Consider the following 27,144-nt stretch of genomic DNA (forward strand, 5'->3'; position numbering starts at 1 on the left):
GCGAGAGAATTTAAATTGTCTTTAAAAAAAAAAATCTCATCTGCACTTGCAAGATATAAAGCTCGTACAAATGCAAATTCAATCAGTTATGTGACAGGAAACAAGAAGTTCCTTGCCATACGTCTTTGTAGTGGATTACTAGACAGCTGTTTAATCATGCGGCTGAAGTTAAATCACCATTTTATCGCAGGTGCTGTAACAACCACCTTAGGTTAGTTAATAGGGAAGGCCAGTAATTAAACACAAATCATGTCATGAAAGCTACATTAAAACCTCTGAACAAGGCAACTTCAGTAGACAACCATAGACATTAACTCATCAAAGACAGCGAGATGCCTGTGGTGCCAAAGTCTAATAAAACGAGAAAGAAAATGGATGGAAGGAATCAGTATCCAGATATCCCGCTACATCCTCTACATTAAATCTGTTTTATTAAATGATCAAGGCTGCTATCAGGCCTGCCAAATTCAAATGATCTGTTCACAACCAAAGCAAATATTAATTTAGCACCTTCTGGAAAGCTTCGAGGGAGTTACTCATGAGCTACAAGTGGGATATTTCCAAATCAACCTGTGTCAATTGCCGCATTATTATCGCGACTCACCGTGTTCCATCAGCTTTCCAGCTGACTTTGTAGGGATGCTGCTCGAGGAAACAAAGGTTCTGTCGATCCATTGATACCGGCTGAGCCCCAGGAAAACCAGATCTGCAACCAAAAGGAACATACTGTGTTGATTCAATTCATGACATCACATCTTGTTTCCATAACATACTAAAAAAAACAAATTTCATAGACTCCACAATACGTGGTGGACGCACAACACTTGGACTGTTTAATGGATGCTTCGATATAAGTGTGCGGGCAGGTGGAACCAGGGACCAGGTGACAGACAACAATGTTTTATTTACTGCCTTTCCCACTGCAGGAACAAAATACATTTAAGAGAAAAAACTTCTACAAGATACTTAATACTCTACACTGCTAGATTTAAGAATTGACTAAAAGCTGTCAATGTCATGTAGTTTTACTTTATGTAATCATTGACCCTTCTCTACGTAATATAGTTTCAATGCAACCTGGGTGCAGACTTTAAAGAAAAAAAAAAACAAAAAAAAAACAGAAGCATATACCTTTTTCACTCTACACTCTAAGGTTGCACTGTGTACAGGTACCACAAAAATTACTGCAGTACCTTCCCGCCAGAAACGATACAGAAAAATGCAGTTTAAAAAGGGAAAATAATTGCAGTGAAAGCACTTTCTATCCCTGTCTGAGGTGGGCTGTGTTTTCAGAAAACTGCAGGTGTGCAAGACCGAGAAATCGTGACGAGAAATGGGTACAAACTCGTGTGACTGCAAACCTTCCAGGTGCATGCAGTGTCACCTGGGATTATTCTGCCTACGTGTCTGATAGCCAGGGCAAGCCAACAGACACTGCAAAGCCTGTCTGGCAGGCATGTTAGAAAGCTATCAGGTGGGAGAGTGGTTGACTGACTTCCTGAATTATATCACAAATTTAAAAAGCAAACAGGAGATTTTGCAAGAAGAGTGCTTGAGGTTTTTTGTGCAAATGTAGGTGCATATACAGTCACTCACACTTGAAAAATGTATGAGTGTGGTCAGTCATGCCGGCAGATAAAGTTGCGGTGGTGATTCAGAATGGAATATTAAGACCTTAAAATAACTTTCTGAGTTTTTATACCCGAGTAAGTCGTTGTTACCTAATACCTTAATCATAATTTATTGACATTGCACTGACACAGACATTTTTAAAGAGGTCAATAGACATTCAATTTCAAAATTAGTATTCATAAAATCAAATCATTTTATTTCATCATGATGTATTGTTATAGTCTAGCGTAATTTACGGGTTAGGGTATCTATTGTCAATCCATTGATGAAAGCTAGCAGTATATGATTTATATCTTCCTAAAGCATGTAGAGGGGAAAAGTTTTCAACTTCAAGATAACGCAGTACCACGAGAGAAAATGACTGTTCGTATTTAGATATATGGAGAGACTGGTCTAATGTTAGAACACAAGCAGTGTGTCAAACTCTCTTTGCTCTACCTTGCCCAGACTGTGCGGGTGGACGTTGTTAGTAATTATGAGTGTGCCCCTTTAAGAGCCGAAGGGGGGCAGAGTCAGGTAAACTACCAGGAGAAGTGTGCTTCCTTGTTTAAAAAAAAAAAGACTCAGGCTGTGGTTCACTACGCTGGATTGGTTTTTAATGTGCGCTGAGAATGTCTATGTATTTCTCCTCGTAACAAATTTTACACACGTGATTTTTCGTGCTCGACTGTGCAGATTAGAGAGTGCGATGGCGCGCGGGGGCGATTGTGCCCGTCAAATCACAGACACTGCATATATATATATAATAGCAGGAGAGAGAGAGAGAGAGAGAGAGAGAGAGAGAAGAGAGAGAGAGAGAGAGAGAGAGAGAGAGAGAGAGAGAGAGAGAGAGAGAGATACACACATACGCACACACGCATTCAAAGGCAGTGAATGTGTGTCATTTATAGATTGTTACTTACTAGATTGTTGGATTGATACTTGTTATGCACTGAAATTAACCCGGTAAACACAGATAAATAAGGCCGGAAACACTCGCACCACTACAGTACGTTTGTCATGACATTTGGACCAGTCGTTTCATAAAATATAGCAACACTCATACAGTTAAAACAACTTTAGAAACAGCAGAAAGTGGAGATAGTGTTGAGTGTTCCTCTTTTGAGATGGAGCTAACTCATAGCCATTTCTTTAAAAAGCTGCAGCTGCATTTTTCTCGAATAGGAAAAATCTATTCCTGACTCTCTCGCCTGTATCAAAGTGTCAGGATCGTGGGGAGCGGGATGGGGGTGACTGAAGAGAAAACGAGCCTCTCACAATACACCCACTTAAGCAAACAACTGCACACACCTTCTCCCAGAGGGGCAGGAGGAGCACAAAAGACGACGCTGTACTTACTTGTTCCACTCGGCCATCTCCTGACACATTCTTTGGATCTCGCCTAGTTTGGGCTGCGTGGTGACCTGTGTGACGCCTTTTACCGTGACACCTTCGAGGAAAACTGCCCCCTGGGAGAAAGAATGAAAGAAATATGTGTTGGAATGAGAAAGGAAAAAAAAGCACTCGGTCCTACACCAAATATGTGAGACACTTTTTCACACTGATGAAACTATTCCAAACACTTAGCGGTGTTGACAAGCTTCTAGAAAATATCAATCCATCTTTATTTATCTTACCTCATTGCGTCACATCATCCCTATATGAATTATGTATTAATTCAACCTAATAAACCTGCTCCTCTGCTTCAACATGCCTCCTCTTTCTTCATTACGTGGAGAAATTCTGAATACTTGTTTCACAATATTTTTAAAGTGTAGCGCATGGCTATCTTTGCAGCCAGAAAATTTGTGTTTGGATGTGGGTTCAAATCTCTGTTTAGACCTTTCGGTGTGAAGTGTTCTCCCAAAAACATGCTTTCTTCGTAGAAGATTTTAACTTGCCCATCGGTGTCAATCAATGGTTGTCTATCTCAGCCCTGTGATTAACAGTAACTGCTTGTCTGTGAAAAGGATAAAATTAGATTATTAATCTAAATTTGTACATTCCAAAAGATCTTTCCTTTCAGAATGAATATTTCTATGGCACAGTATATATACTGTATGTCAAAATACCCCCACAAGTGGGATCCAAGAGTCCTGATTCACTAATAAATGCATAGAAATAAAAACTCTGCACACAAGTTGAGCGTATACGAAAAAATATTCTGTCAGATATATGAAAAATGGATACTGACTGATTTTCCTTGCACCGCCATACGTTATGTTGACAAATCAGAATTCATTCTTCATGACAGGCTCGCGCCCACGACCGTGCCCAAATTTCCCCATGAAAGCGTCCGTCTGACACATCTCAGCCAATGCATGGAGCTTTGAAGTTATAAGTGATGGCTGATCAAAACTTGGAGAACTTTTTAAATCTTTCTCCTGGACTCAAAATTTTGGTATCATCACAAAGCTTGCTTCACATTGACAACATATAGCCTAATAATCATGTTAATCATTTTTAGGTAATTCAAGTTTAATTGGATAAACTGGAAAGTGTTGGCGTCACAGTTCTGAGGTCCCAGGTTCGATCCCGGCCCCCACTGTTTCAACTTTGCCTGTTCTCCATGTGCCTGCGAGTTTTCTTGGGGCACTCCGGTTTCCTTCCACATCTCAAAAACATGCAACATGAATTGGACACTCTAAATAGGTCTGATTGTAAGTGCGGCTGTTTGTCTCTATGTGGCCTCCAATTGGCTGGCAACCAGTTCAGGGTGTACCATGCTTCCTGCCCATTGACAGCTGGGATAGGCTCCAGCACTCCCCGCAACCCTCGTGAGGATAAGCGACAAAGAAAATGGATGGATGGATGGATGGATGGATGGATGGATGGATGGATGGATGGATGGATGGATGGATGGATGGAAGGAAGGAAGTTGGAAAATGTGGCACCAAACATACATTGTTGAAAAACATAGCGAGGAATAACTATAACACAGAAAAGAGGCATTTGTAGTTGATCAAATTCATGATGTTGGAAGTAAAAAAAAATACAGTGAAGAAAACAAGTATTTGAATACCCTGCTATATTGTAAGTTCTCCCACTTAGAAATCATGGAGGGGTATGAAATTTTCAGTCCACTGTGAGAGAGATCTGTGTGGAGGAGTGGGCCAAAATCCTTCCTGTAGTATGTGCAAACCTGGTGAACAACTAATGTTTGACCTCTGTAATTTCAAACAAAGGCTTCGGTGCCAAATATTAACATTGGTTTTCTCAGACATTCAAATACTTATTTACAGGTGTTTCACACAAATAAATCATTAAAAAAATCGTACTTTGTGATTTCTGGATTTTTCTTTTTAGATTATCTCTCTCATAGTGGACATGCACCTACGATGAAAATTTTAGACCCCTCCATGATTTCTGAGTGGGAGAACTTGCAACATAGCTGGGTGTTCAAATACTTATTTTGTTCACTGTATATGAGTTATATATTTTGTTCACTGTATATGAGTTATATATGCCGAACAGAGTAAGTCACAGTTCAACCTCGGCATTGGCAGTTTATGTGTGTACATAGATCAATTTTCATCCCATCCAGCCATCCAAAATCACAGAAAAATATATAAATCATACTATTGTGACGATTATTAAAAAAAAAAACTGAAGCTTTGGAAAAACAAAGAACAGTGAGCAGCTTGATCACACGTCCTGCTCGTTATATGATAGTGTCAGACTACTGCTGACGCTGGGAACACATAAATAAATGTGCATGCTATATAAGTATGAACGGAGCGAGGGTAAAAGTGATGAGAGGTGTACTTTTCATTATTTAGGACAGTCAACCCATTAAAAAATTCTTTGAGTTATCACCAAAGTTATTGTGTTGTCTTTTTGAATGACTGTAGTTTACTTACGTTGTACATCTTGGGTACAAAAGATGTGTTTGACGTATTCTTAATAGCCGATCCAGAATTATTTGTGTGTACACATGGTCTGACGTGGTGTGAAAATTGTTCGCAGAGTACGAGCACAAAAAAGTGCTGCGCAAACACATTGATGAATGACAGATTTGTACTTAACGCATGATTTAAGCATAAAGGGGGAGACATTTCATTGCTCACGCAAATTAAGACCTGATGGAACCATCTGTACTATTTCTAGGACCATTCTCAGTGGAATATATTTATATATATAAACACATTAATTTACCACACACACAATGTGATTTATCAAACGTAACACAACTTGCAGTGGTCGATTTTTTTTGTCTTTAAATAGAGTGTGTGAAATGCATGTGCAAACCATCGCAAAAAGCATTGCTACCATAGTGCAGTCAAAATGAGGATGCGCAGAGCAATGATAATAAAATGAAAACTTGACTGCTGGCCGTGGAAATATTTTTGAAACCTCAGTGAAAAATAACATGCGTGACAGATTGTCCATCTAGCAATACAGATCTGGACTTTTTGAATGATCAAAGGGCTGACTTAGAGTCAGTCGCAAGCAGCCATTTCAGCGCACTGTGACAACTGATCCTGACCAATCCCAGAGCAGTTTTTTTAGGAGTGCTGTACCAAGCTTCAGGTGCAACATTGCATGGGATGGGCAGACACACAAAGTTCACATGCACTCGGGACGAGTGAAAAAAAAATGGCTTCTGCTCTTATTCGGTCCCCCATAATTTTAAGAGCAATATATTTTCTATAAGAGGGCAATATGCTTGTTTGCCTTTCACGATTGCAAATTTCATTTGTGCTTCCAGTCGTCTCCAAAATGTTCTGTGGTGAAAACCAAAGCTAACTGTAGTGCAAATATATATTTTTTTTAAATGTATTGATTTTTAAAACTTTTACAACTGTTGCAAACAAGCCATGTAATCTGTGAGAATGATGTTCGCGCCCATTATTTCCAATCTGAGTAAAAGGTCAAATTTTAGTTGATCCAGTGCAACAAGCCCACCAATAAATACCATTTAATGTTTGCGAAAAAACACAACTCAGCACCTGGTATTTGGCATCTTTATAAATCAGGCCCTTAGAATTAGATAAATAGCATACTTTTCAAAGGGGTGCACTCATTTACGTTTATGACTGCACATGCTATTGTGGATAAAGATAAGATTTAAAGTGAAATGTATTTTATCGAAGCAAATGTGAATATCTGACTTCCAAAAAGGAGCCAATTGGCCACCAACCAGTGCTAGTAGCCTTGAGAAGGCCACTCAACCATGAACAAGAGACTGTACTCTTTAATGATGCCAGAGTGATGCAGGGTGCAAGCTGCAGCTCTGCCTGGCAGCTTGCTCCCTCCATAACTCATCACTGAAGCCTATCACATTGAAAGCAACTGAATTTGTCTTAGTTAAGTCATTCACTGCACTTCAGTATTTACCCTTTACTTTTGGGGATAAGTTCCTTTACAAGTGATTGTCTTAAAGTGATTTTATTGTGTTATTTTTACCACTTAATCAGGGTACCTACGCCATGTTAGAAATGGAAGTAAGACAGTAAGATTAATGTTGATGAAGAAATTGAATCATATGCAACACGAGATAACTCGGTGCTTCTTTTTTCAGCATTAAAAGCAAACAAGATTATTGTAAAATGTGTTGAAGCAACACCACCAAAGAGCATTTCCTGTAATGCAGCATCCATTTACTGTACTGGTGCACATGAGTCCTACCTGTTTGAGCCTCTCTCTTTTTCGTTTTCCAGGAGTTGACCCGGACGAGCTGGGGCCAGAATCCTGGCCGACTGTGTTTCCGTCATCATCTACCTCCCCGTCGTCGTCATCAAAGCACCACTCGGGCAGAGTGGGGGCGGCGGGCGCATCCTCCTCGTCCCCATAGCGACGGAAAAGCTCTTTGAGGTAGTCACCCTTGTAGATCCCAGGAGCCCGGGCCTGGGCAAAAGCTGCAACGGCTGCTTCCACACTGATAAGAGTGAACACAGGCGGGATTATCGTTTCAAAATCAAACGCTAACTGGATGCTCACTCGACAATCGACACGAGCGATATCATTCATTAATTCATTTTCCGTACCACTTATCCTCACTAGGGTAGTGGGTGAGCCGGAGACAATCCCAGTCGATTCTGGGCGAGAGGAGAGGCACACCATGAAGTGGTCCTCAGAACTGTGAGGAAGATGTGCTAACCAGTCTACCACTGTGCCACCCAGAGCTACATCAAATATTATAAATATAATACTATTCAAACTGGTGTTACAAGAGTTATATAAATGTAACAACCAATTTGATTTGCCGTGGTGTGAAACAATGTTATCATACTAAGTGACAAGTATATTTATTATATATACGAGTTGGTCAAAATAAAGTATGCTGTAATTTCTCGAGTAAAATGTGTCCTGAAGTATAATGCGCACCCCCAATGTTGACCTAAAAAAAAAAAAAAAAAAAAAAAAAAATCAGAAAAACCCTTCTTCCAATGTACAATGCGCACCACCAATTTGCTGCTACCCATGTGCACAAAATATTGGGAATTATCTTTATTTATATTTTGGTAGGTTTGTACTTGCATTCTTTTTCAAAAAACTGTCTGTACAACAATCATTAGTAATAATCATTGTGCATGTGCTGATGTAGCCGTAATATAATCTCGGGACCGGCCACAGGACATGCTTGTCCTGGTCCCTGTAATTGGCAGAACAGAATCCCTCAACCGACTAAAATAAATGCTCAATGATGGCATAACATTTTATTAATACTGATGATAACACATATTACAGTCTTAAATAAATAAACGATTTAACACTGTGTGACTTAAACATTTTTTGCATTAAATATTTGTGCATAAAAGCTTATAGCTTTCTGATGGCGTCAGGTGGCTATCAAAACAACGTGAGCTCAAACTATGTAGAAACGAGCGTAATGGTCAATTTTTTTAAAAAGCAAGCATTTCAATTGAGTGCAATCTCCTGTTTTTTTGTTTGTTTTTTTTAATGTGCCCATGACGCCCATATTACACAATTTGAGCTCACGTTGTTTTAATACCACCTGAAGCCACTGAAGCGAGCTATCGTGGTTTCGGACTGCGGCGCTACTTCCGGGTTGGCGGCGTTATCGGCACAAGTGATGACACATTTCTTTTAAAAGCGGCTGCACAACTAGCCGTTGTAGTCAACATTTTTTGTCTTGGTTTAAGTTAATACAAACTCACGGGCCTGACGTCTCTGATCTTTGGTGCAGTAGCAAAAAAACATGCTACGCTAACAGTCGTAAATTGCAAGCTCCCCGAGGAGGTCATAGAGTTCAGGTTGGGGGCGCACATTACCATAATAAATATAAATGTGTCACATAAGATGTCGAATATCATATCGAAATGTATATGTATACCTTTTTTGACCACTCTATGTACTTGTATACAACTACACAATGGGATTTTATTTTTTATTTTTCATCCATACCTAAATATGATGCACTCTACTAAGGTTTTGGAAATATTTTTGGAAAAATGTGCGCATTATTTTTGAGAAATTACAGGATATAAGAAAATGGTTGTTCACAAATGGTGCAAAATGACTAGTTTGAGCTGCAGCACCCAGCCAGCCGCACACCAATTGACGCGGCTGAACTACTACCCTGACTACAGTCAGCTCCTACATAAGAAATGACTTGGACTCCTACGCTTCCTCATTAACACCGTCTGACATAGACACGGTGCCCTGGAAATGACTGGCTCGAGCCTCATAGAGGAATATAAGTACTCCAAAGTGAGGCTGGATATGATTTTGAGTCTTATGATGCAGCTATATGTGCAATGGCCCTAGAGTGACAACTGAGAGGAAATGCATTCTATCAGACACCATACAGCAAGACCCATGGTGACAGTGCAAGACATGTTTGAACAGGGACAAGACATGTTTGAACAGGGAAAAACAGGCTTTTGCCCAAGTCAACCAACGTGACACTTTGCTCCAGCCAAGTGAGGAAAAAAAGATGGCAGTGGAGGAAGTTCTGCGTCAAGAGGTGGCAGAAAGATGCACCAATGCAATTTTTCAGTCCAAGCAAGGGCAGCAGAGCAGTTGAGAAAATGTGGAACATGACAACTTTACCCAGAGGGAATCTTGGAAAATGTAAGGATGCAAACTCAGTTTTATTATCAGAGCAACCTCTGATGATAAACTCCCCAAAATGGTGAGGACCCCATTTGTGCGCTCTGCCAAATAGCTAAAATCATGAAGGACACCCGCACCGGGTGCCAACCCCATCTGTCCAAAGGTCGTTACACCTGGAGGGAGGTCTTGCAGCAGCTAGCAATCATCCTAGAAGGAAGGAAAACCACAACCAATCCCCTCCCTCTAGTGATACATGGACTTCCAAGTAACATTATTTTGTGACAGAGGGTGAATACAAGAGAAATTTTGACCCCCCTGAGAAACACCAAATAAGCTGTGCTATTGGAGTGATGGTGCCAACAAGTCCTAAAAGCTCTTCTCGAATTATGACTTTACTAGTACATTAGCGTAGACAGACTACGACACATTCCGACCTCCTGTGTCGTAATTGTATAATATAGTCTAATAATACATGACTTGGTAATTACTACGACTTACTAATACTTGTAGACTACAAAAGGGTGGGAAAAAATCTGCTTGCAAGGAGTTCATCCGATAGTTACATTATCTCGCAACACAGGATGAGCCTAATGCTCTGGGAATATTCATTACACAGGAAGTAGTGGGTGGTGGGAGGGTTTAATCAGCCCACATTTCCAGCACCTTCCAGGCATTCTTGTCCTCTCAGACGACCTGCCCCACCTCTGTCTGAAGACCCCCACTCCCACAACCCACCCAGCACGATCAGTCACTGTAATGCATTAAACATCTCTGGGGTGAGGGCGATAAGCTCTGCTAGCTGGTTAGCTTTGTGTGATCTTTGTTGTTTGGTCGCGATGTCTTGGTGTCGTCTGACATAAGGTAGCAATTGAGAAGAGAACTGGACTATTGCCAGATGAAAGGATATTGCTAAATATTGTATGGCTTAGCATGGTGGTTTAGCTGGAAAGCGTTGGCCAGTTCTGAGGTCCCGGGTTCAATCCCAGACCCGCCTGTGTGGAGTTTGCATGTTCTTCCCGTGCCTGTGTGGGTTTTCTCCGGGCACTCCGGTTTCCTTCCACATCCCAAAAACATGCAACATTAATTGGACACTCTGAATTGCCCCTAGGTGTGATTGTGAGTCCGGCTGTTTGTCTCTATGTACTCTGCGATAGGCTGGAAACCAGTTCAGGGTGTACCCTGCTTCCTGCCCGTTGAGAGCTGGGATAGGCTCCGGCACTCCCCGCGATCCTTGTGAGGGTAAGCGGTAAAGACAATGGATGGATGGATGGATTGTATGGCTGAGTTTATCATGAAAGACCTTTTGCACCAAGATTGTGGGGGGGAGAGACTAATACCTAACAATCTTCTTGTATCTTCAGTAAATCCCCAGATATCTTCAAGACCCACACACTATAGGCTAAAATCTATGGTGTAGAGCAGGGGTGTCAAACTCATTTTTCTCGGAGGCCACATTGTTGTTCTGGTTTCCCTCAGGGGGCTGTTATGACTGTGGAACAAAAATATTTAATCATCTCATCATATTTACAATCAATCAAATCAATTTATGAACTAGATTTGGAATCAGAAATCAAGGGGAATGTGTTTATCAACTATTCATGTTTGGTAACGCAAAAATGCTTGTAATATCTCAACTTAATCATTTATGTTATATAACAATTTGAAATTTTGGTACAGATTTTTACAAGAATCATGGACATTGACAGTCTAGATTTGGCTTCGTGGGCCATATAAAATTATGTAGCGAGCCAAATCTGGCCCCCAGGCCTTGAGTTTGACACCTGTGGTGTAGAGAATCATTTAAAAAAAAACTGCCCCCACCACCCACCCTTTCAAAATACTTAAACTTCTTAAAACCCATTTTAAACATTTAAAAACTCAAAAATGTTGCATGTATAAAATGTAAAGAACCTACTGTAGCATCTGTCCGTTGGATAACATGCATGAGGCTTTAAGAGGTGTGGGTGGGTGGCATTTGACATTAGCAAGTCTGTGTGTGAGCGTCAGGGTGTGAGCTGTGGCTGACAACAGCTGATGTGTGAGGGTGGTCATTGTGCTTGTTTCGTTGTTCTCCAGGCATTTAATAAATGGTAACAAGTGCATCTCCTTTCTGACATGCGAGGACGTTAAAGTAAGCAAGTATACGAAAAAAGAAAACTGTGCAAAAAGCATCTAAATAGTCTGTAAGGTCACAGTCTTACCTCCAGTCCATCTTCTCCACCAGGTAGGCACATATCAAAAAGCCTGTCCGATTGAACCCATGCGTGCAGTGGACTCCTTTGGGACACCAAGGAAACAGCATGGTCAATAAAAAGAGTTTCCATATTTATGGGTGGAGAATTATAAATTATGCATAGATTAATTAACAAGAAATGGAGACAAACAGCATCAGCTAGGGCAGGGGTGGAAAACCTACAACAGATGGGTATACAGGGGAGTAAACTGAACCTGAACCTGAATTTTTTTTTTTTTTTAAACCTACGCCGTTCATTGAAAAACTAACCTAAAACTAAGATATTTGTTGCTTTGTGCTTACGACAAAGCAAAAAAAAAAAAGTTAAGCCGCCACCTTGTGGTACCTTAGTGCCAAGGAACTGTGTCGGAGTGAGTTAAAATGCTTCATTGAGGCAAAGGTTCTTTGTCGCCATCTTGTGGCAACGTGACATGAACCATAAAAAAGGACACACATGCAGTCAACAAAATGGGATAAAAAGTTGAACAATTGTACACATTTTAAAAGAACTGGTCTTGAAAGCTACACTAAAATCCATTGGAGAAGCACATAGGAGGGTTGATTTATAAAACTGTACTGTAATGTAATAATTTCTAGCAATTCTAATTTTAAATTTTCCTCCTTAATTGCCAAAATCACAAAGATCAGTCTTTTGTATGCATGCAATTGGACTAACACTCCCTGCACACGGGATATTTGCCCAGCAACATTGCACACGAATGAAGACAGAATGAACTGACGTCAGTGCCTAGAGACCAAATTTACAAGCACATCTATCGAATCTGGCCGGGAGGGGGGAAGAAAAAAAAAAATCACCAGTAGATTAAAGACAAGCCACTGACTCACACGTTTTGTACAAGCACTTTGTATTGCAAGCCAGACAGGTGTTTGTTGAAGTTCATCTGGTTGGGATTAATTAAATGATGCTCCAAAGTAGAAGAGAGACCCCTATTGTCACCAGTCCGAAAGTGCAACTTCTAAGTAAATATATGCATGAAAAGGTACAGTACAGTATGTACGATATTCTAAACAATATACAAAATTGGAGGGGAACAACAGAAAGGCTGCACTATGTTGGACAAAGTCAGGTTATTGAAGATTTTTTATTATTATCATTTTTTAAACTGCCCGGTGCCCATTGCTTTGGTCCCCACCATTCCTAGTTTCCAGCTAGTGTGGTGCGTGGCGCCCATGTTGGGTCATGTGGACAGGTGGGCACCTCATGCTTTCCTGGAGGGGGGGGATTGGCAGGGTGGTTGTGGTTAGCTGGGGGAGAGTGGGGGGGGGGCAGCTATTTTTTTCCTGCGTCCCTCTCCTCTGAGGTATTTGAGGAAACTTGCTGAGACTGGCGCAATAATCTGGGTCCCTGGGCGCGGGCGTTGAACTGTGTCCCAACAGGATGAGTACCCTGGCTCACATTTGCCCTTTTATGGATGTGGCGGAAGATCAATTTCAGGCACCAAATGACTAAAACGCACATGTGGCAGTTTTAAATCGCAATTACCGGAAATTCACCGTAGGTTTTAGTGTGTTTACGCTATCTTTTATGACATATTTCATTACGATTACGCTATGTCAGCGCCCTGGACTATCCTCTTTTTAAAACTCTAAAATCCCTACAGTGGTGGTTTCTGATATAGACGACATGGCGGCATTCTTCTCACCCCCAACCCTGCATGATCGGCCAGTTGTGCCCGGATCACGGTCGCCACACAAACTGCTGTTTTGAAAATAAAACAAAATATCCTACATCACTTTGTATAAAACACTATAGTAGTCACATATACATATTCTGCTATTGGTCTTTGTTACTATTTTTTATCTGTGCTGTTCTCTTCTCCCTCTGTCCCCTTACAAATCTTGTCCTGTCCAACAGTTTTTCCCAATAAATATCATAGTACAAACCACAGAGGAAATATTTCAAGCGCCGCCCCTGTACTGAATAACTGTTCTCATATAAAATGACATGCAGAGCCACCATTTTGCATTACCAAGCAGATGAAGATGACAAGTTGGAAAAAAAAAAACGGTCATTGTGGTTTTCCATCAAACACAAACAGAAGACGAAATAGACAATGGAAATTCAAAGAAGGTGGGAGATGTGATTTTCTGTTGTGCCGCATTGCTTTTGTGTGCACAAAGGCACTTGGGTAAAGTCTTCAAAGCAAGAGAGCCAATACAAAACTACATATTCTGGGAACTGGGGATTTTTGTTGTGTATCCAGGATGAAACAAGTGTGTGGCTTGGCATTCAATATTCAGTGCTACTCGATCCTTGCTGAGCGGAATAAATTTAAACCTCCGTGTCCAAAGAACAACATGATGGTGAAAAATAAGTATGTAAGAGGAAGCAAAAATGAGAGCTACACAAGCTTGAGCAGTTTCTGGAATATCTGAGCTATTGTGTACAAATATTTAGTCTTATCTTCTTCATGACGTGCAAAAAATGAGACAAAAATGTTGGTACACTATGTGAAAACTATGAGTGCACAGTTTGTAGAAAAAAATAATTTTAATGATAATTAATGCACATGTGGTTGAAGTCTTTTTTTTATAAAATCAATCTGGCCTTTCTAGAATTGCTTTGCATTTGCATGTGCCCAATTTTCCAACATCTTTTTATTTACATACTGACAAATCTCATTTGCAATCGCTGGCCCAAATTGGGGGAGTATTTTGTAGTATCCACCCGCAGATGCCGCACGAGTGCAATGCCCTTGCTATTATATCAAATCCAAAATTCAAGCAGATCTGTACTAAATGTTGTTGGATGCCCAGATTAGCATTGGTTAACAGTATTAGTTTGTGATAGCGACGCATATTTGAGGGTGGTCTACATCCATCCATCCATCCATCCATCCATCCTTTGTTTCTTCGATGAATCGACGAATCATATTATTTGCCATTCAGTTTCCATCCCTTTGTTCAAATAAAGGACACTATTTCAAACTGACAGCGCTGAAAATGCCGAAACATAAAGTGATTATGATTCAGTTCCTAGTTTGGGTAATAACATTCAGAAAGTTGTCTAAAATGTTGATAATTGTTTTCCAAACTAGTTATTTACAGGCTTTTGCAGAATACAAAACCACAGTGCGGGCATCCAACAGCTAATGTATAGTCCAATGAATCAATAATTTTTGATAGCCGACTCATCCTTTAGACCCTTTAATGATTGTTGAAATTAAACCTGTCCAAATCCTGTGATTTCACCATCTTAAAAAATCTAATTACTGTAATGGGAATAACCATACTCATTATCTTGGTATTCCATAAAAATGGGAAATTTGCAAACATCTTTTTTTGGTTTTTACCTCTGTAGAGCCATGTTAAATATCTCCTACGTCCCACCAATGTTTAATGTAGAATCAATCAACAAAGAATGGTACAAAAACTTTGCCAATTTTATTGTCTAATAGCATGACGAAACATACATCATACAGATATATTGTTGTTGAAAATATGGCTGTTATTAAAAGTTTTAAAGGGGCTACTAATGTTTGAAAAAGAAAGAGTCTGCTAATGTGCAACTGTGTTTTTTTAGGGGCATCTACAGGGTTAAAATATACTCGTGGCATTGTGAAATATACTTAAAATGAAATGGGACCCTTGAGCCAAACTAAAGATATTGGCTACTCACCTATTAGATCTGAAGAATTCTTCTCCATAAAGTGTTCACAGAGCTGTATGAACATAGCGGTCGTCTCCTTGGAAGGGCATTCCCCATGACTAGAGAAAAAGGAGGATGGTAAGCAAACAATACTGCAGGATAAGCAATCTATTCATCTGCTGTATTTTCTATACATTTTTCACAAGCTTTGCATTCACACCTATGGACAATTAACCGTTTTTAAGTTAATTAATATGCATGTTGGCGGTACGGTAGCGCAGCTGGAAAGCGTTGGCCTCAGAGTTCTGTGGACCCAGGTTCAATCCCAGCCCTGTGTGGAGTGTGGCACTCTGGTTTCCTCCCACATTCCAAAAACATGCAACATTAATTGGACATTCTAAATTGCCCCTAGATGTGAGTGTAGCTGTGTGTTTCGATGTGCCCTGCAATTGGCTGGCAACCAGTTCAAGCTGTACCTCGCCTCTGGCCCGATGTCAGCTGGGATAGGCTCCAGCACTCCCGAGACCCTTGCGAGGATAAGCAGCTAAGAAAATGGATGGATGAATATGCATGTTTTTGGAAGGTCAGAAGAAGGTTCCAAAGAAAATTCATCTAACTACTGGAAAATCATGTCAACTACATATCGGAAAGTCCGGAACCAAGATGTGAACCCCTCACCCTAACCTGTTGAGGTAAACATGCTAACCACTACTTCACAGTGCTCTTACAACACATCCATCCATTTTCTCTACCATTTGTCCCGATTAAGGTTGCAAGAGAGCTAAAGTCTATCCTACGTGACTTAAGGGTTTGCGGTTAGATACACCACGGACTGGTCGCCAGCCGATCGTACAGCACAAATAGATGACAATTCAAACAAACGTCATGATCATCACATACCCCTTACACTGTAGCTTCACATATTTGATTCCTTCCTTTTCAATGTCGTTGCGGTCGTAGAAGCGAGTTGTGTTCGTCAAATCCACAAGCAAACCCATTTTCACCTAAAGAGGGACAAAAAAAACAGTTACATGATGCTTTATTTTGAATACAATAAAAAGTAGTGAATCAAAACTTCCTTACATTTAAACTCTTCAAGTAGTTCGACAGCATACTGGGGTAAAAGCGATTCTCCTCCGCAACTTGGTCATCATATCTGGGGCCTAGCATGGTTTTCATTGGCAGGAATTTACCTTAAGCAAACAAACGTAAAAAGGGTATGGTGAATGTGAACACATCGATGCATGTCCCGAGTTCACAGGATAAAATCTTGCCGGTGCGCGGACTGACCAATGCAGCCGCTGTATAGCTCACACCTGTCACCGCATTACACCGTCACAAACTCTGTTTATGAGGAAGCACATCTCTCTACGGCAAGGGTGTCAAACTAATGTTTGCTGTGGGCCCATTGTAGTTACAAAGGCTGCTATGACATTTATGAACTCGTTTTGAAATGAAAAATCAAGGGTAATGAGTTTTTCAACTACTGGTGATGTTTGCTAACACAAAATGATGGGCCACACAAAATCATGTGACGGGCCGTATCTGCCCCCCGGACTCCATGTTTGACATCTGTGGTCTACGGGATGCATCTCTGACAAAAGAATCATGGATCCCTTAAAGCACAATTCTTCCCTTCAAGGCATTGTGAAAACAGAGCACCCAAAAATAGTATTTCAACATGTGGGACCATTTTGGCCTTAACTGTATGTGAAGGTATGTGTAGAATATATTTATTGTTAGTAAAATAAATATTACATGTAAATACATATGAACCTCTGTTGGCAGTGTAGTTTTTCAGCTCACAACCTAGGAAAATCGCTTTAATAAAAAAAAAATAATAATACATAAGCAACATTACATTAACAATCATCAACCTTTCACTGATTTACACATTATGAAATGTTCACAATTTTTATTGACTGGATATTTTAAAGACACCAGACATTTTACATTTAGAAATAAAACAATACAACATACAATAACTTAAATATCATATACAGTCAGTTAAATGCAATATTTAATATCCAGCTGGTGTCTGTATTGAGCAACACAGTAACACTGTACCTACACGTTATGAAGATTGAATTGTGTATAGGCGCGAATGTGAATGACAATGATTGTCTATATGTCCAAATTCAGCCAGGATGGGCTCCAATGCCCCGTGACCCAAACCAGGATAAGTGGTGATGAAAATGGATTGCATTGAAAGCTAATGGTTTATTATTTAATCATGGTGCCTGCCTTACAATTAATGTTTGCATTTCCGTCTATGGACCTTAGTGTGGCAACGTTTCCTATTTAAAAAAGAGTAGATTTCAAACTCCCTTCCCCCCCGTAGGGCTACCATGAATATGTTTCATTATTAACTTACACCCGGCAGATAGAGCTATGTTTACTACTGAGCACACAAGCCCACACCAGCCAATGAAATTATGTTAAATGAAATGAAAGATGTTAAATTTAGGTGGCCTGATAAATCAGTGTGAATTTTCTACTGTAAAAGTGACCATTGCAGTGATTGATTAGTGTAACCTACGTGTATTAGTATTTATAGAAAAAAAATGGGGGGAAGGAGACCGTTAAAAAAAAGTTTGGGAACCACTGTTTTGAAAAAAATTCGTTTCTTGTTTTTCCAGCATTGATTGTAGACCACTTTCACATTGTGCGCATGCGCAAACTTGGTTTGTTTTGACACGTGATAGATGGACTACACTGTGATTTACACGACTGCAACATCTCCCATAATAGTGAATAAAAGAATGAACCATAACCCACACCATTACGAAAATGAGAGCGTTGTGCTAGTGCTTTGTTAAAACTTAATGATGAGCAAATGCAGCACTGCTCGCTAATCTTAGCATGTTGTGATTCTACCATGCAATGACAGGGGACAGCAAGTCCATCTTATTTTGTTAACACAAAATGTTTAAATAACCATTTGAATAGCAATAATAATCTTGGGGAGGAAGCCACGTGGATGTTTTATCCAAATAGCAAGCTATAACAGATATAAATGATCCTACGTGATCAATAGCATACTAACTGTAAACGTAGCTAATAAGTATAATGAGAGCGCGGCTGTGTCACCTGCCACCGGTTGTCCTCTTCTGGGACAATTCCGCCATCGGGGAGGGGGTCCCGCGTGTGACATTTGTCAGCTCCCAGTCGTGGGTGTTACGGACAAGCGTGTCTCACAGGCTATAAAAGGATCCGAGGCGTCTGCCCAGTGCTATCACCTTAACCCCCGGGTTGTGGCTAACCCAAACACCGCGGCTTCAAAGGCCTCTTTAGCCGCTAGTTTAGCTCATTCGGGAACACCGTGCAAAAATAAGACCGTAACACATTTGCGTTTGGTTGTTGTTGTTGTTTTTTTTTTGTTATTCAGATACTCTTACGTCTTAATTTGTATCAATCTGGCAAACCTAACGTCCGTATAACTAAAAGCATGGCAGTTGGTTTAAGCTAAATAAGCTTAGCTTCTCATTCATGCTCCTCCGGGGTGTCTGTGTTGTGTTGAAGTGACAGCCGGAAGTCAGGATTTCTCGGATTTTTTTTCCATGTCTTCGTCGTTTCTGTGATGATAATAACGGCACAGTCAATCTTGTTTGACTGGATTTGTACACATTTGATGTTAACCGTAATTATTTTTATTTTCATGACAATATGTGTGTAAATGGTCAACATATCCCGGAGTTTATTGCAGTGGGCGAAGATAAATTGTATGATATTTTGGGGAACTCTTGCATCTCCAACTTTCTAGGAATATTAAACGCATCATTCTTGTATTAATTTGTAACGGCGGCTTACAAGTAAATTTTTAAAATGACGTGACCATGCTTATATTATTGAATAGAAAATTTGGACGTGATGGAACACTTTAACACGGGTTGTAAACAAGTGATGCAGATAAGTTTGCTTTAGCGTTTTGTTTGCAGTGTACCCATTTCTCTCTTGCGATTTTCTGTGCTAGTTGTAGGGGTACACATAATTATGTCCTTGGAGTTTCTTTTCCAAATTAGAATGTTCTCCTGATCCTATTCCTTTTAAAAAATATATATATAACAATAATAATAAACACGCCTTTAAGTACAGTACTAGACGCGTTTCGCATACAGTACTTTTTGACTTCCCTGACGTCCCGTACGTGTTTCCACTTCCTCGAGTTTGTTTTCATCTGGGGTTACGAGGAAGTGCAGCACGTCAGGGACCTTCTCTCACTCCATCATTCTAGAATATTTTTATATTCATTTGCAGACTCTGCCGTTTCCACGAGGGTAATGCAGAACTTTAAAATCAGTCGAGACAAACTGTACAGCACTAGGTGCTGTGGATGTTGCCATGTCCGGACGGGGACTATCATCCTTGGGACATGGTACATGGTACGTAATTAAAAGCCATATGGATTCATTGCAAAAATATTAGCAACAGTATAATCATATGTATTGTTGTTGCAAAATGTCGTATCGATACGTGTCGATTCTGCCACTATTGGTGATTTGTTATTGCGTCTAAATCGGCCTTCAACTCACAAACGGCGGTTGAATGTCATATTCACTGCGAATGCTAACGTTAGCACGTTAGCTTGTGAGTTTTAGCAGAAATTTTAGTTTAATTTTCAGCTACGCGGTTAAAAATTAAAACCTACTGTGGAAAGTACTAACAGAACTATCCTTAGCCCAAGTGTACTGGCTGATGTTGTCCAACCAAACAGCGTTTAGCGTCTGATTACACCCTTAAAATGACTAGCATCATTTGAAAGATACACAATACAAAAAAAATAATAAAATATAACGCGACCATATGAATCTCTTGTAGTAATTACATCAATATTTCGGGAGGGGTGTGGGGTATGTGCGCGCACTTGCCAAAGGACCCTTGTATAATATAGGAAAATTTGCAATAATTATAATAGTGAAGGTGATACATTTGGTCAGAGAGATAAGCTTTGTATCTCAGTAATTAGCTAAGATTGGCATAAATTGTTAATAAAAGTTTTAAAGATTGTGCATGCATTTATTTGGAAGGATAATGTTGTAACACGTGTAAAATGATATTAAACTGTTCTGGGCTAGTACTCGGTATATTGACCAATTTAAGATATCAGGGGCAAACAAAAAAATGTATGTATGTAATTTCTCAGTTTTATTTTCTCTAAGGATTGCATGAATTCGGTCCATCCAGGATGGAAGGATACTGCAGTTTACTTTTTTTTTTTTTTTACATTCACGTGTGTTCTCAGCACAAAGATTGCCAAATATGTGTTTTTCAGAAAATAATTTAATATTGCCCAACTTGTAAATGGCCAATCACTGCGTGTTGGCTTAATATTTTCCTTTTTAAGGATTTTTTTAATGTTGATTTGTTTTGCTTCTCCCAGGTAATCAACCTGTTGATGGGAATCCTGCTAACAGTTGCGGCAACCCATCCGGAAAGCGTTCCCTCTGTCAATTTACAGTATGCCGTTATTGACCATTACCTAACATCAGACAGGATGTCAGGTAGGTCCAATTATTCTAAATTGAGTCTTTACTAAGTACATAATCTGTCCAAACATTTTCGCGATGGCATTCCCACAGGAACAACGTAACTAAATACAGTTCAACCCATGACATGTGGTTTCAAAGAGCTGGAACTTGTGAATGGTGAAAAAACTCATGACAGCTAAAGAACACTGCTGTTTTGTTTAACAAAAACTGTTTATTTGCGGTCCTATTAATGTTCTCACAGATTTAATTTGTGGAGTTTTTATGTTGCCTTGCAGGCTTTTTTTTTCTTTTCATAAATGAAATAATTTAACCTCCCTATCCAGTTTAAAACTTTTATGTATACAATATTGTGTTTATGCGATATTGGTTCATTCGCAAACATTTTGTGCAAAAGTACCAATCTTTTCATTAAATGTAATGAACTAAATTAGTTTATGAAATCATTTTGTATTTTTTTTAGCTCTGCCACCGTTACCCAGCCCGCTCGAACTAGAAACAGAAGTGTTCAAACCGGTTGGGACCGGAAACAGAAGCGTTCTGTGCAGTCTTGACGTATCAATTGAGAAACTCAGATTTTTCGGCTGAGAAGAGTCAGTCTTGTTTTCCAAATAAAACTCACTTGTACGCGAATTGCAGTACAACAGAAATTATTCAATTATTATTCACTACAAATAATGTAAGAGTGTTTATCTCGCGATGGCCGCAACAGACAAAAGCACTCAATGCTCCTCCACAAGAATGGAAAATGTACCTAATTAACCTGTGTGTCCACATTTTTCTTTGGAAGATGTACCGTGAGAAACTTTTAATGCAATGTAAGTGGTCAAAATAGTAGGGAAAGTAAACATGTACCAAAATGTTCTTCACTTTTATTCGCCTAGGTAATGCCGGTGCTGGATTGGCCATTTCCCTGCTGATGGTCACTATCAGTGCTATGATGCTGTATGGAGCCATTACTGTAAGTGCAGAGTTATTTAGCATGCCCCCCGCCCCAAAAAAAAAAAAAAAAAACAGTGCTGCGAGCATCATACTGTCTTTTCTGTGTGTTATCCCTGAAGTTCAACAAGAATCCGAGCTCCCACGACACTGTGTTCCTCACTGCTATTCATCTTTATCTCACAGGTCTGCCTGATGGCAACACAACTTGACAGGTTGTGAATAGCATTTGGTCATAGAGCTGCTTGTAGTCGGGGCAACTACAATTAGTGTCACACCCTTGTGCAGTCTCATCGTGCATGTCAGAAGTGCGTGCGAGTGTTTTGCTTCAGCTGTCCGAGCAGTACTTGCTTTTCCCAGAGTAGAGTCCCCTTTCTTTTCTTAAAGCAGGTGGACAGAAACGATCCGCTTTGTCCTGTGTGTTAACCAGTCACAAACCATGAACAATGATTATACTCCAATAAAATAAAAATAGATTCTTGTGAAAGTATGGTTCTTAAATGATGGAATGCTAAAACAGTGAATTTGGTGTAAATAGTATAGCAGCCTCACCTTGATTAATAAGCAATAACGCGCGCGGCCCGACCAGCTGACCCACCCACGACGCGCTTTGTTATTTTCAATTCGAACGAACCCCCGGAAGAAACCCCGAAACAACATGACGCGCGCGGTGGTTGATTCGGTATTTGAACCGCCTTCCAGAACGGATTGTGGCCGAGAACCGAGGCTCCACTGTACACAAGGACATGTTTCCATTTGCCACAACTGACAATGAGTCCGTTAACCCCAAGAGAGGCTAATGGTCTAGCCAAACAACTCTACACTCTGATTCGCTGATTCCAATTTCCCTTTATGGTTTAAATTACATGTATTAATATTGGCAATTTGAAACAATTTTATCAGGGCATCAAATTTCAGTTTTTCACTTTTAGCAGCAGGGTTCACTCCCTCTAGGAATTTATTAATCATAATTCTAAAGCATCAGTTGACATTTTGGAGCCCTCAACATGCTTGAAAATTCACTAATGTTTGCAAATACTTGGAATATCTTAACGGTATTTATTACATATGATTTATATTTACCTATTTCAAATTTTGATGCAGATTTAAGGAAGGGGTGCCACGGTGGATCAGCTGGTAAAACGTTGGCCTCACATTTATGAGGACCCGGGTTCGATCCCAGCCCCGCCTGTGTGCAGTTTGTATGTTCTCCCCGTGCCTGTGTGGGGTTTCTCCAGGACACTCCGGTTTCCTCCCACATCCCAAAAACATGCAACATTAATTGGACACTCTAAATTGCCCCTAGGTGTGACTGTGAGTGCAGCTGTTTGTCTCGATGTGCCCTGCGATTGGCTGGTGACCAGTTCAGAGTGGTTGTTCACAGATGGGAAAGGCTCCAGCACTCCCCGCGACACTCGTGAGGATAAGCAGCGAAGAAAATGGATGGATGGATGGATGGATTTAAGCAAGGATTGTGGAAATTGCGCTAAATACTTTCATAGAGCACGTAAAATGATGTAGCAGGCCGGTTGTGGCCCCCGGGCCTTGCGTTTGACACCTGAATGCATAAAGATGAAATTGGCAATTAATATTCTGCACGGCCCTTGAGAGAATGTGTAGTAATGAGCGCCAGTTTGTTTGGGTCCTTCTTAACGGTCTTTCAACGGTTTTGCCTCCAGCACCGCAGCCGGCTGCTCATCCCGTTCTTCTGCTACCAGATGTTCGACTTCGCTCTAAGCTGCCTGGTGGCTTGCAGCTCCCTCACCTACCTGCCGAGGATACAGGAGTACCTGGACCAGCTGGTGAGTCCACAAGCTGATGGATTGGCCTCAGGACTGTTATCACCACTGGTTGTTTAATGATGCACTCCTTGACAGGCCATTTTTTCCCCTTTGTCCTTTAATTTGGGTTGTGACTGAAAAGCAAGTGTAGAGTTCAACCTCATTGATTTTCCCACGCTGTTTCCTCAGCCGGATTTCCCGTACAAGGATAACCTCTTGTCTCTGGACCCCCGGTTCCTGTTCTTCTTTGTGCTCGTTCTCTTCACCTTCCTCATTGTCCTCAAGGTAAAACTGCTTCCTTCCATTATTTGCTGCTTAACATTCATCCATCATCGTATAGAAATAAAAATGTCAAACTCCGACTTGCATTCTAAAGTAAACAATATTCTCATGGAATGTTGCGATGGCGATGTGACGGCAAATATGATTAACAAATGTTTTGTGTTTTTGTTTTTTACTGATGTAGCGAGAGACTGAGAGAAATCTTTTTGAGCATTTCTGTTCAAACTGAATAATGTTGCAATGGCTCACTATAATAAATTTCCAGTTTGTGATAATAATGGTGGCCATTCTGATGGTAAATGGTGAACTAAGTATTTTTCGGGTTGTACTTTGTGTAAAAAGTTTGAAAACCACTATTCTGCACACTTGGGCCACGCGGTGGATCAGCTGTAAAGCATTGGCCTCACAATTCTGAGGTTCCGGGTTCAATTCCGGACCCGCCTGTGTGGATTTTGCACGTTCTCCCCCGTGCCTGTGTGGGTTTTCTTCCGGGCACTCCGGTTTCCTCCCACATCCCAAAAATATGCAACATTAATTGGGCACTCTAAATTGCCCCTAGGTGTGACTGTGAGTGCAGCTGTTTGTGTCGATGTGCCCTGCGATTGGCTGGCAACCAGTTCAGGGTGTACCCCGCCTCCAGCCCGGATAGGCTCCAGCACTCCCCGCGGCCTTCGTGAGGATAAGCGGCTAAGAAAATGGATGGGTGGATTGAAGTCTCATTTCTGTTTTGCATTTTATTTTTTTGCAGGCCTACTTGATGAACTGTGTGTGGAACTGCTACAAGTATATCAACAACAGGAACAAGCCGGATGTCGCCGTCTTCCTCTCCTTCGAGAATCAGCCCCAGGTTTGTGAGCACTCGCAGAGAGACAAATAATAATTTATTACTTTTAGTGGTCTCGAATATTTTTGGACCACCGTTTACATACAATCTAATGTTGAGTGAATTGATTTTTTTTTTTTTTTTTCAACCAAGTCAATGTTATAATACAGAGAGAAATTTGGTTTGATCAAACTATGGAACCACATTACAATAAGAAACCTTGTTCAACCAATAATATTGATCATTTTCATTTCAGAAAGGCAATTTTGTGGCAGTTCTTTTCTGATTGTGCAGGCATAGATAATGGAGTGACCGTTCATGCCTGTGTAACTTGTTATGTGCAGGCCATACCAGCAGGGGTCATGCCAATCAAACGCATCCACTCCTGCGTGTATGATAATCCAATATTCAGCAAAAATGTTTAATCAAAAACATGATCTGAGGATTTCTGCACTTTAGAATGATTGTGTTCACTGTTTTCAATGGTATATTTATTCCCTCGGAAATTATTTTTGAAAATTGGAAAAAACATACAAAAACAGCTGGATTGTATTTGGGGTTCATCAAAGACACATTAAATGATCTGCTCACGCTCATTTTAACATCATTTTGAAAGTTTGTCGTTAATTCTGAACAAAGCCTGTTACAAGAGGGGTTGCACACTTTTACAACAACTTATTTTTACTTCCCCTCTCAAAAATATAAATTTCTTTCAATTGTGTTGCAGAGGTTAAAGGTCACAGCAACGGTCTTGGTCTCATTTTTTTAGCCTTTCAACAGGGGTGTGTACAGGGGCGTAGCTACGGGGTGGCCGGGGATGGACAAGGCCACCCCACCAGTGTGCATGTGGGTGGTCACAGCAAAAGATATCAATTTAGATTTTTCTTTTTAATCATATAAAAACTGAATAACTGGCCTTGACTCAGGCTTTGTGTCACCCTCGCTGAAATTTTCTCTCTTCTTTTCTGTCTCATCCAGTCGGCCCTGCCCACCTATGAGATGGCGGTCAACATGCCTGACAAGGACCCTCCGCCGCCTTACATGCCATCTTAAAGACCAGCCCCACTGTGGACGACACACGCCGCCAAATGCATATTTCTACATTCCTTCACTAACCCTTTCCGAGCTCCATTTATCTACTGAATATATTTTGTGCAAAGAGGATGGAAGAAATCTGACTGAACAATGACAGCTTATTTTTTTGTTTCACTTTGTTTTTAATGAAATCCAGTCAACAATCCAGCATCATCCTCGTGTAGACTGACAATCCACTTATGATAGCTCCCTAATTTTTTGGCTCTTTTTAAGACTTGCACAGTTGCATCTCAGTTTTGGGAAGCACGCTACAGCAATATTTTTTGGGAGTTTTTTTTTTTTTTTTTTTCTCGCTTTACTATTATTCACTGCCAACACCTCCATCACCAGCTCAGATGTTTACATCAAACTTTGCTACCAGCTACAGTGCCGTGAAAAAGTATTTGCCCCGTCAAACCCATTTGAATACCACTCAGAGACAACCCAAGGAAATATAAAAATGCAGTTTTCAAATGACAATTCAATTTTTTAAGGCACTTATGATTTGAAACCTTTGCGTGTGCTCAGTAATCAGGAGGTGGCAAATATTTTTTCACGACACTGTAGTTTTCCAGCTGTATACGACGAGGGAGAGAGGAAAAAAAATTGCTTTTCACCAGCCTGACATCAACTTGTCTGTTGTGAAAGATTTGTTGTTGCATGCCCACCAATTACTTAACCATGCTTCTTTGGTTCCATTTCATTATACCCACTTTCATATATTTGACTTGAATAAAGAGTTGAAACAATATGTAGTTCTTTCATTGACTTTTTGAAACATTTCCATTTTCCTGTCATGGAGACGTAGTTTTTGGACTAACACTGAAAGCCCATTTGCTACTTATGTCAACCTTAATGAATGACTTCAAAATCAAAATTGTACTGTTACTTTTTGTACTATTTTGAATAGTACAAGAAGTAAAATCTAAAATTGTCATTGTCGAACAAATGTAAAATCCAATGAGATTATTTGAAAACTATTGGTAGAACCTGAAATAGCATGCTGATGTGTTTCGACGACCGCTTTTCCTTATGGAATAACGTTTCTTTGTAGTTAAAAACAGCCTACGTTAGCCAGGATCCCCTGCTGTACTGTGGCCAAAAATCAAACTCGTGTCTGTTTTGCCGATAGATCCCTGCTATGGATCCATGAATGGTTATATTGGTCAAGGGGAAATTGTTCATTCTAAAATTTAAAATACATTTAAATTGTCTTCTTCTGCAGAATGACAAAATATTCAGATTCTAAATATGCATTTTGTACAGATAAAGGCCTCAACTATGCC

General features: G+C 40.2%; 2 protein-coding genes across 2 annotated transcripts in view; one reads left to right on the plus strand and one right to left on the minus strand.

The window, feature by feature from the left end:
* The window catches only part of rngtt (RNA guanylyltransferase and 5'-phosphatase), an 81,717-nt gene extending 62,696 nt beyond the window's left edge, over nt 1-19,021 (minus strand). Inside the window, exons 1-8 of the mRNA XM_061812443.1 lie at nt 18,564-19,021; nt 16,557-16,666; nt 16,374-16,477; nt 15,504-15,592; nt 11,832-11,907; nt 7,240-7,489; nt 2,971-3,080; nt 605-706 (exon numbers count right to left, since the gene is read on the minus strand). Coding sequence (XP_061668427.1) covers nt 605-706; nt 2,971-3,080; nt 7,240-7,489; nt 11,832-11,907; nt 15,504-15,592; nt 16,374-16,477; nt 16,557-16,666; nt 18,564-18,627 — 905 coding nt within the window. The 5' untranslated portion in view covers nt 18,628-19,021. The remainder of the gene's footprint in view (nt 1-604; nt 707-2,970; nt 3,081-7,239; nt 7,490-11,831; nt 11,908-15,503; nt 15,593-16,373; nt 16,478-16,556; nt 16,667-18,563) is intronic.
* A 501-nt stretch (nt 19,022-19,522) lies between these two features.
* laptm4a (lysosomal protein transmembrane 4 alpha) lies at nt 19,523-26,607 on the plus strand. Its single transcript, XM_061812444.1, has 7 exons — nt 19,523-19,855; nt 20,854-20,974; nt 21,844-21,920; nt 23,578-23,700; nt 23,869-23,964; nt 24,710-24,808; nt 25,763-26,607. Exons 1-7 carry the CDS (start codon nt 19,754-19,756, stop codon nt 25,835-25,837), a joined length of 693 nt encoding a protein of 230 aa, XP_061668428.1. The 5' UTR covers nt 19,523-19,753; the 3' UTR covers nt 25,838-26,607.
* The last annotated feature ends 537 nt before the right edge of the window (nt 26,608-27,144 follow it).

Source organism: Syngnathoides biaculeatus, chromosome 23, assembly GCF_019802595.1.
Source record: "Syngnathoides biaculeatus isolate LvHL_M chromosome 23, ASM1980259v1, whole genome shotgun sequence".
Taxonomy (NCBI): Eukaryota; Metazoa; Chordata; class Actinopteri; order Syngnathiformes; family Syngnathidae; genus Syngnathoides; species Syngnathoides biaculeatus.

Coding starts and splice junctions, on each gene's coding strand:
- laptm4a (XM_061812444.1), top strand. CDS start 19,754: ATGCAGAACTTTAAAATCAGTCGAGACAAACTGTACAGCACTAGGTGC. Junction 19,856..20,853: donor TCCTTGGGACATGGTACATG/GTACGTAATTAA, acceptor TGCTTCTCCCAG/GTAATCAACCTGTTGATGGG. Junction 24,809..25,762: donor CCTTCGAGAATCAGCCCCAG/GTTTGTGAGCAC, acceptor TGTCTCATCCAG/TCGGCCCTGCCCACCTATGA.